This window comes from Pelmatolapia mariae, linkage group LG15, assembly GCF_036321145.2.
Source record: "Pelmatolapia mariae isolate MD_Pm_ZW linkage group LG15, Pm_UMD_F_2, whole genome shotgun sequence".
Lineage (NCBI taxonomy): Eukaryota > Metazoa > Chordata > Actinopteri > Cichliformes > Cichlidae > Pelmatolapia > Pelmatolapia mariae.
Window position 1 is genome coordinate 29,962,744 of NC_086240.1, and position 9,228 is coordinate 29,971,971.

The 9,228-nt window shown below is 41.9% G+C and overlaps 1 protein-coding gene across 1 annotated transcript; it reads left to right on the forward strand.

Annotated features, from left to right (window-relative positions):
- Positions 1 to 2,912: 2,912 nt before the first annotated feature.
- Positions 2,913 to 7,066, forward strand: rpl7l1 (ribosomal protein L7-like 1). Its single transcript, XM_063495153.1, has 6 exons — positions 2,913 to 3,397; positions 4,008 to 4,116; positions 4,250 to 4,410; positions 4,488 to 4,625; positions 4,716 to 4,825; positions 6,463 to 7,066. The coding sequence occupies exons 1-6, from the start codon at positions 3,186 to 3,188 to the stop codon at positions 6,669 to 6,671; spliced, it is 939 nt and encodes a 312-aa protein (XP_063351223.1). The 5' UTR covers positions 2,913 to 3,185; the 3' UTR covers positions 6,672 to 7,066.
- Positions 7,067 to 9,228: the final 2,162 nt, after the last annotated feature.

Sequence of the window (9,228 nt, forward strand, 5' to 3'; positions counted from 1 at the left end):
TCGTCGTCTCGTCTCTCTCTATACTGGACTGTATGTAGCGGAGATGACAATAAAGTTTACTTTGACTTCAGCAGCGAGCAGGCGCACCGAGGGCTCTCGCGCTCGCTTTTCGTGTATTGATTGATTGATTATGCTTTATTCATCCCGAGGGAAATATAGAAAAACATCAGTGCAAATTATAAGTCTGTATCATGATGTCTGGTGTTTTCGTGTTGTTGGTTTGTTTTTATTTTGTTTTATTTTGCGAGTTGGTGATTAGATGCTGCTCCAGCCAGCCAGAGAATCCCCCGCCGCCCCGCCCTCTCCTCCCTGTGCCGCAAGCAGCAGGCGTACCCCGCAAACGGAGGGCGCCCTTACTCCCAGCAAATGGGCGATAGAAAACCGATCGGTGCCTATGCCATCCCCAATATGCGCTGGCATGATGTCGGGGCAGCATGAGTACGAGCAATTTTTTATTTTTTTTGCTGATGCCCGTGATGCCGCCCCCCACCACGATGCCGCCCCGGGCAACCGCCCGTGTCGCCCGTATCTAAAACCGCTACTGGTGATGAACATTTAGATCATTTACATTCTACTAACATATCCAATATACCTGCTACTAAACTAAGGCATGCTGCATATCCAGAAGAGTACGGTCCTAGGAACAGCAAAGATACTGCACAGAACCCTCAGCTTGAAGGATAGACTGCCTGCAGGGGGCGAGAGGGGACTTTTTATATCTAAGCAGCAGAACCCTGAGAAAGAAGAGGAACAAGAATCATCGTGGAAGGACAGGTCACTGCACAGCTTTTAACGGCAGATAGAAGATGTGGCTGTTGAATAAATTAAATGGTCATCAAAATGTGTTTAGAATGTATATGAAAATATAGCCCAATTCCTTTTATGTATACTCATACTTGCCCAATAAAGCTGATACTGATGTGTGCAGAATATCTCTGTTGTTGCTGTACTTTATTAAAAAAAAAAAACTAAGCAGTATTCAGGTCACTTTAAGCAATGCTTAAGATGGCTCACTAGATGGAGCAACACGCTCAGACCTGAAACTGCACATATTCAAAAAGTAGTTCAGTTCAGTTATTTCAGTCAGTTATCAGGGAGAAATTAAACTGAAGGAAATCACAGCGCTGACACAGTCATACGAGTTTTGAACACAAAAAAGTATGTCTTAATGTGTGAGCCAAGGTTATTATAGTTAACTTAAACTAAATAAAAACATTTAGTTTTTATTTTTATTTTAGTTCATTCAAACTTAAAAACTTCACTTTTGAAATAAATAAAACCTATATAAAAATGTTTGGTTAACTAATTGATCCACAGTTAATACAGAACATAATAAAGTAACCTCTATCATCTTCTTGATGTCACTTTGAGACACAGTGAGTCTCTCTGCTACCATAGTTACTCTACCTGTACAGGGACTGTCCAGCACATAACAGCAGGGTACAAGATTCTAACATGCACGGCATACATGGAAGACCATATACAAGTGGCTGGCACACTGTATAAAATACAGGAACATCTGTGTTGAGTATGGGATATACATGGACAAAATGGGATATACCCCACAGGGTGGTTGACAATGACCAGGCTAAGATCCTGCAGACTTACTGATACAGAATAAATAAATATTTTACTCAAAGACATTTTTGGTAAAAAAAAAAATGTAGGCCCTACTGTAGACCCATCACCCACAGGAGGCATAGTAGGAGTCTGTTGCAATGTATGCCAGGTAGCAGCCAAGAGCAGTGGCTCTGCCAGACAGATCTCCAGCTACCCAGAATGGTACTTGGGATATGGAACGTCACCTCTCTGAATGGGAAGGAGCCTGAGCTAGTATGTGAGGTTGAGCGAAACTGACTATAGTCAAGCTCGACTCAGTACACGACTTGGGCTCTGGAACCAGTCCCCCGGAGAGGGGCTGGACTCTGTTCCAGTCTGAAGTTGGCCATGCTGAGAGGTGGTGGGCTGGGGTGGGTATCCTTGTATCCCCTTGGCCTGACGCCTATATTTTGGAGTTTTTGCCATTCGAAAATAGGGTCATTTCCCTGTGCCTTCAGGCCAGGGAACAGGTCCTGACTGCCGTTTATACTTATGCCATATTTTTTTTAAAGTGATTTCATGGACTTTGCTACAGTGAAAGAATTAGGAAAATAATTTGTGTCATCTTTTCATTTGATTTTATGTGATGTGTTATGTGTTAAGTGTTCATCCTTCTTAGAGTATTTGTACAACCTTTCCACAGTATAGCAGCTTTAGAGTTTAAAGCCCGAAAATGTGACACGTAGTGCTAAAATGCATCTTAAAGCACGTGTTTTGGATGCCTACACCACAGCTCTGTCTTGTCCTAGGTCTGAAGCAGTTTTTCTGAACAGTTTAAAATATTTTCTGAAAACTGATTATTCAAACTGATATCAAGGCATTTGGAAAGATGTACTGTATGTCTCTTTACAGGTGATATAAGGAGAATACCCTCTTTTTAGGGTGTCTTCGAATTCAACCTATGTAGGTTAATTATTCTCATTTCCATGTGATATCCTTTTGTTCCTAACACATTACCAGGTCCATATCAGTATAGATATCCTTCTTTTTTTTGAGCAGTGTAGAAAACACTGAAACCAAAATGGTGTGTGGGAACAGAGAGGCATGGCTGAATAAGAGACAGTGCTTCACACTGACTAAATAACTCAAACGATTAATATATGAAAATCCAAAAGAACTTTATTTTAGACTTTCATGCAAGGAAGGCAAACCTTAAGTGGTCCTGATAAAAATATTTGTGTAACCCTAGGTCATGCTTGGTGTTAAAACAAATCTTTTACTGTCAGATTTGCATAGATGCAAAGTGAGACAAATGTTTGTGTGGGTTCTCAGCCATCCAGGTGATGGCAGCATTGAGAGAGCTCTTGACGAAGGAAACTGGACTTATGAGAAGACTTATCTCATCCAAGAGGCTTCTTCGGTTCTAAAAACAAAAGGTGGAGAGTCCCGGGAATTTAAACCCTAGTGGGGATTGTTCCATTTGGAGGCGGTTGCCTTCCTTCTTGCAACCAATCTGCAGCGGCACAACACGCCAAGTTACAAAAATTAAACCTGGAAAAGAGTAAGATGTGGGCGGATCGATCGAAATGTGGATAGCATCGATACTAGCATGATGGAATGGATGCTTTAGCTTCGTATTTTGAGGCATGTCTGTCCAAACGGCCGTGGCGTCGTCATCACCCCCAAAGTGCCGCGGCATCTTGTGGCATCACCTTAAAAATGTCAGATCTACACATGATGGCATCACCCCCAAACATGGGCCATGGGAAAGGCTCGACCCGAAACGCCGCAGCAGGTCGAGGCACCATCTGCTGACGTCATTTGTCCGCGACGAGGAATCTACGATGGCCGAATCAGAGTATGTGTTTGATTTTATAATCGTATCTAAGTTCATCCGTTCGGTTTCCTATGTGTAGATGTGCTGATTGTGCTTTTTCCTTTAAGTACGAATCTTAAAGATTCGATTAAGGTGTCTATTTAGAAGGATGATGGGTGAAAAAGGCGTATCTTGAGGAGCTTACTTTCACATGGAGCTAAGTGTATACCGTCGGTGACCCGAAGGTAGCTCCGAACTGAATAAGTATACCCACGGCCTCCCGACCTGGCGTCACCCCTAAAATTTCTGGGTCATGCTGTTTGAATTTGTGTTAGACAATTCTGTTCTCCCGGCTGTCCTAATACAAGGACGCAAGAAAAGCCTTGGGACCTCAGGCTAACTAGGTCCTCATAAACACTATGTGTTTTTGGAGAATCAGTCTTAACAGACCTATTATACCTGTCATACCCCAGTAAGAAGTAACCTACCGTGGTAACACTGAAAAACCAAGTTTTAGGTTATTCATAACAAGTTTTAGGGTTACACCTGAAGCTACTCAAAGCCTCCAGTTCTCCACAGCACAATCCTGTGACTGAGCCACGTTTATTTAGTTTGTCCAAAGCTTCCTTCTCTTACTTTTTGTTCTCTTCAGGACAAAAAAGGCAATCAAGTTGGTTCCAGAGTATCTTCTGAAAAAGAGGAAGGCATACCAGGCAATCAAAGCCACGCAAGCCAAACTCGCACTGCTCGAGAAGAGAAGGGTAAGCACTGATGCCTGTATTACATTTATACAATACAATATATCCAAACGTCATGACCGTGCTTTGTAGTTAAAGGCTGTATGGAATTTATGTACTGTTGTGCATTCATGTGTGTATTCCTGTAATGCTGTAGGTGACTAAAGGGAAAATCAAGTTCAAGCGTTTGGAAGATTTCTTAAAGGAAAGCCACACACAGCATCGGGATGGCACCCGCATCCAAAGGGTCAAACAGAGACCAGCTGAACCACTGCCTCCAGCCAAGAACAAGCTTGCCTTCGCCGTCCGCATTAGACAGTAAGTACTGGAAAGCAGACACAGGCTTCCAGAACCGGCCGACAGTTTGTTCAACCCGACTGGTTCTCTCCTGTTAGGACTAAAGGCGTCAGTCCTAAAGTGATGAAGGTGATCCAGATGATGAGGCTGAGGAAGATCTTCAGCGGGACCTTTGTCAAAATTAACAAGACCTCCATCGCCATGATGAAGATGGTGGAGCCTTATGTGGCGTGGGGGTGAGTGCGTGAGACACAGTGTGCTTTAGAGGGTAATGCTGGCTTGAATTTGTGTTCAATCCTCTACATACTGGGCTGTGTGTCGGACAGATTTCCCAACCTGAAGTCGGTTCGTGAGCTCATTCTGAAGAGAGGTCAGACCAGGATAGGCAGAAGGAGAGTTCCCCTCACAGATAACACCTTCATCGAGGAGCACATGGGTGAGTCCCTCACACTACAGCGCTGAGCCTCCCTCCCCACTCACCTGCAGTCGCAGTGCACTTCATTTCAGCTGTGCACTCTCTCTCTCTCTTTCCATCCCTTCCTCTTTCTCTTTCTCCCTCCCTCTCTCTCATTTTTTCTCTTTTATCTCCCTGTCTCTTCCTCCTCCCACTCCCTCTGTCATACTCCATCTTTCTTTGAAGTGTTATGTAAAATAAAATGCATGGTTCTATTTTTACTTCTTAAATTATTTTTAAGATTGTTTTTTGTAGCAATTTCCCTCAATGCCGGATTTCGTGGCGGTTTTAATTTTCATGAATAAGACGCTCTCAGGACTCATCGAGTGACGCCACTGACCAGCCAGTGGGTTGTATGCAGTCTGACAGCATCACATTTTAGTACCTGCTCAGATCGCTTGGAACCCCGGGCAAGCAGGTGGCAAACCGTGCCGAGTTGATCCAATTAGGTACTAACAGAAAAGGGGCTATGATGTCCTCTAGAGGGCAGATGAACATAGTTGTGCGTATCAAGGTTTTGCAGACTCATGATTAATAACAACGTAATGTTAGCTTTTCTGCTATCACATGTGATAATTAGAAAGGTCCATGACCATCTGGTAACCACCAGGTGAGTATATCCCAATCAGTTTTGAGTGGTTGATGGCAGTTGCTGGGGAGATGATGGCTAAAGCCCCAGTCACACATGCCTACATATGGTCAGTGACTCCCTGGAAACCACCTGTGTCTATATAATAAATGTGTACTTCAGGTCCAGTTAGGAAAAATCTCCTTGTGATCTTGTGATTGCTTTGGTTGGCAGCATATTGCTCTGATCGCAGTTTGAATAGAAGTGATGGACTTGTCTACAAACAGCATCTAGCTGTAGTGAAACAGCTCCAGAAATGGAGAAGGTCCTTAGAAACATGTTTACTGTAACACTGAGACACAGCTTTTAGTTTGAGGTGAACCATCTCTATTTCTGGTTTGCATTCCACTTTTTCAAATTTTACTACCGCCCTGCTTGGAATTGGGAAGTATTTGCCGACAAACATGAGATATTACTGGCAACCATGGCAATCTCCTAGCAACCGGAGAAATTAGTACAAGGTTCTTGGTGCCGCACCATGTTTGTAACTGATTTCACCCAGCAACAGTGGCTGTCTGTAGTACTGTCATGCAAGGACGTGAGTTGTTTGTTTTGTTTTTTTTAACGATACCTTCAAACAGCTGTATGTAATTGGCTTTGCAATTAAAAAAATTGTCCACTCGTTTCGTTCCTGCCCATCTCAATGGAAAGTTGCTTATTTTTTATTAGTTACCCTTTCTTGAAGCCGGGCCCATTTTGCTCACTGCTCATTGTTTTTATTCACAGATATTGTTTTTATTGTGCTAATAATAAAGCACACAACCTTTTTCTGCTTTTGACTCTAATGGTCATCAGAATTTGCAAAATATAGATGTTATGGTTGAAAGATTATAGCTAGCGGCTACATCTCTCTTTTAGGTACAGTCTGTGGGATATATCTGATACACAGGCTGTTTTGGGGGGGTTTTTTTGTTCATGTTGGCTGAATATGAGTTCAAATTCTGCAGGAATCAGCTTTAATGAGCTTTCTCTGCTCCTTCTCGGCCCACAGGTAAACACGGAATCATCTGCTTGGAGGACCTGATTCACGAGATCTACTCTGTTGGGAAGAACTTTCGAGCTGCCAATAACTTCCTGTTGCCGTTCAGGCTGTCAGTGGCTCGTCACTCCATCAAAGATAAAGCTGGGCTCCTGAAGGACCTGGGAAACCCAGGGTACCGCGGCACAGATATCAATGTAATCATCAGACAGCTGAACTGAGGGGGAGCACGTGCAGGATGGACACTGGGCTGGACACCAGTTTCAGAGACACTGTACCTGTTGAGGAGCAGTTGTCACTTCTTTGGCAGAGAAGGTCTTATTACTCGTTCTGTGGAGTCTCTTACCTTATCCTGTATGAATTATGTTAAAATATTAAAGTTAACACATACATTAAGATTCCTCAGGTTTTCTGAGGAACAGTCAATACTTGCTACTTACGCAAGGTTATTAATGAAATGATCTAGGAGGGCTGTTCTCCATGCTGAAGCCAGCAGCCCACCTGCTATAAACTCTTATGGGGTCTGTAACCTCCAGTGTCAATAGGTTTAATGTGTGCAGCATGCTCACAAAACTGATTGCTGTTATTGAAGATGGTGATGGATGGTATTGATTTATGTTATAATAATTTTTGTTTTACAATTAAAAAACTAAACTAAATGACTGTTCTTGTGATGTTTGTTGAGGTGTTTAACGCACACGGTATGGTGAACGTTAAACAGAAGCTTGCACCACACAAGGGAAAAGAAAAAGACAAGTTTTTGTGTGACGAAACTGAAAAGGTGTCTGAGGAGGAACATTTTTTTGCAGTGTTTTCTAACAAGTGGCGAACAATTTAGAGGCTCAACCACCCCATGACCTCCACAGGTATGTCATCTGGACTAACTGCCTTTCCACTTTTCAGTGTCTTCATAAACTTATACCGTCATATACCTTCACCTTTTAAAGCCAGCATACTGTAAACCATCATTAGCTACAATCATATTGCAATGTCTCCAGATAGAGTAGTTTTCATTTTTCTAGACAGCTTGACCATCATTTGTGCAAACTCATGGTCTGAGATGAATTTTTATATTTTTCGGGGTTTACATAAATGCATTCAGGTCAAATCTGAGCAATTTGAACTAAAAAAACAATAAGCTTAACATAATAAGGAAAAATTACAACAAAGAAAAAAACAATTATTCCTTTGTTGTAACAGTGTTTCAATTCAGTTTTATTTATACAGCGACAAATCGCAAAAACAGTCGCCTCAAGGCACCATAAGTATCTGGTTAGATACCATATTTCTAGGAACTTTAGGGCAAAGTACAATATATTAGTACAATAACCTCATTTTTATCTGAATTTAGAAGCAGAAAGTTAGAGGTCATCCAGGTCTTTATGTCTTTAAGACATCCCTGCAGTTTAACTAATTGGTGTGTGTTGTCTGGATTCATGCATAGATAAAGTTGGGTGTCATCTGCATAGCAGTGAAAATGTCTGCTATACCTTCTGATGATACTGCCTAAGGGAACCATGTATAATGTAAACAGAGGAATGGGGTCTAAAAGACACGTTGACGGTTTGGAGGAAGTAATTACTGAAGTTAACTCAGAAAGATCAATTGGAGAAAAAGAGTAAATGAATATCAATGGTACTGAAAGTAGCTGTACATAATGTTACATCTGTGAGATAATTATGAGTATTTTTTCTCTAATGGTTCAAATTTTATTTGTGAAGAAGTTCATGAAATCGTTACTAGTTAACTTTAAAGGAATGGGTGGCTCACAACTTTTTGTGAGCCTGGCTACAGTGCTGAGGAGAAACCTGGGTGATGATGAATAGTAAGATCTTCTAGCTTTATGGAGGGCTTTTTTTTATAAAGCAGCAAACTATTTTTCCAGGCTAAATGATAATCTTCTAAATTTGTGATACGCCATTTCCTCTCCAGCTTACGAGTTATCTGCTTTAGGTATGCATTTGAGAGTTATACTAGGGAGTCAAGTACTTCTGATTTGAGGCTCTCTTTTTCACAGGAGCTACAGTATCCAGAGTCATACATAGAGAAGAGGTAAAATTATTAAGAACATAATCGACTTTTCTTGGAGTAGTTCTTTGTAGAACTCTCCCAGGTAGCTGCTGTGCTCTGTGTTGGTACAAGACATGATGATAACAGTGATACAGTGATATATTCTTAAAGTTAGTTACAGCACTATTAGAAAGTGGCAGAAATGTTCCTGGCAATAAATCTCATTCTGTTTAAAGTTGTTTATTTCTCCTTAAATGGTGCCACATATGTAAGAAAAATTACATTTGTGGGTTGCACCTGTGACAAACTTGCCAAATCTTCTCTGCCAATGAAAAACAGCTTCATCTGCTACTGGCTGTGTAGGTCACACTGGCATGAACAGCACACTCAAGCTGATCTCACATGTGTTCAGTGGGATTGAGGTCAGCATTGTCATGTTGCCGACACCAGAGCAAAAGCAGTTTGTCAAATGTACTGGCTCACTCCTAATAACCCTGCAACTTGGTTTTGCAGAACACCAGCTTTAAGTTTTCCTATGGCACAGTCCCTATCCAGGTCAGTCAGATGTGGTATTCCTGGAGCAGACACTGACCCTGTAGCAGGGTCCATGTTCGCAGGTGTTGCTAACCCGGCTAACCTGATTGTCATCACCTGGGCTACCCGAAGCTCAGAACAAGAGTCAATATCAGAATAAGCTGTTTGGCATTGGCATTAAGACTTGGCTACTTTTGCATGGGAGCAACCTACAAATGTGTTTTCCTTACATGT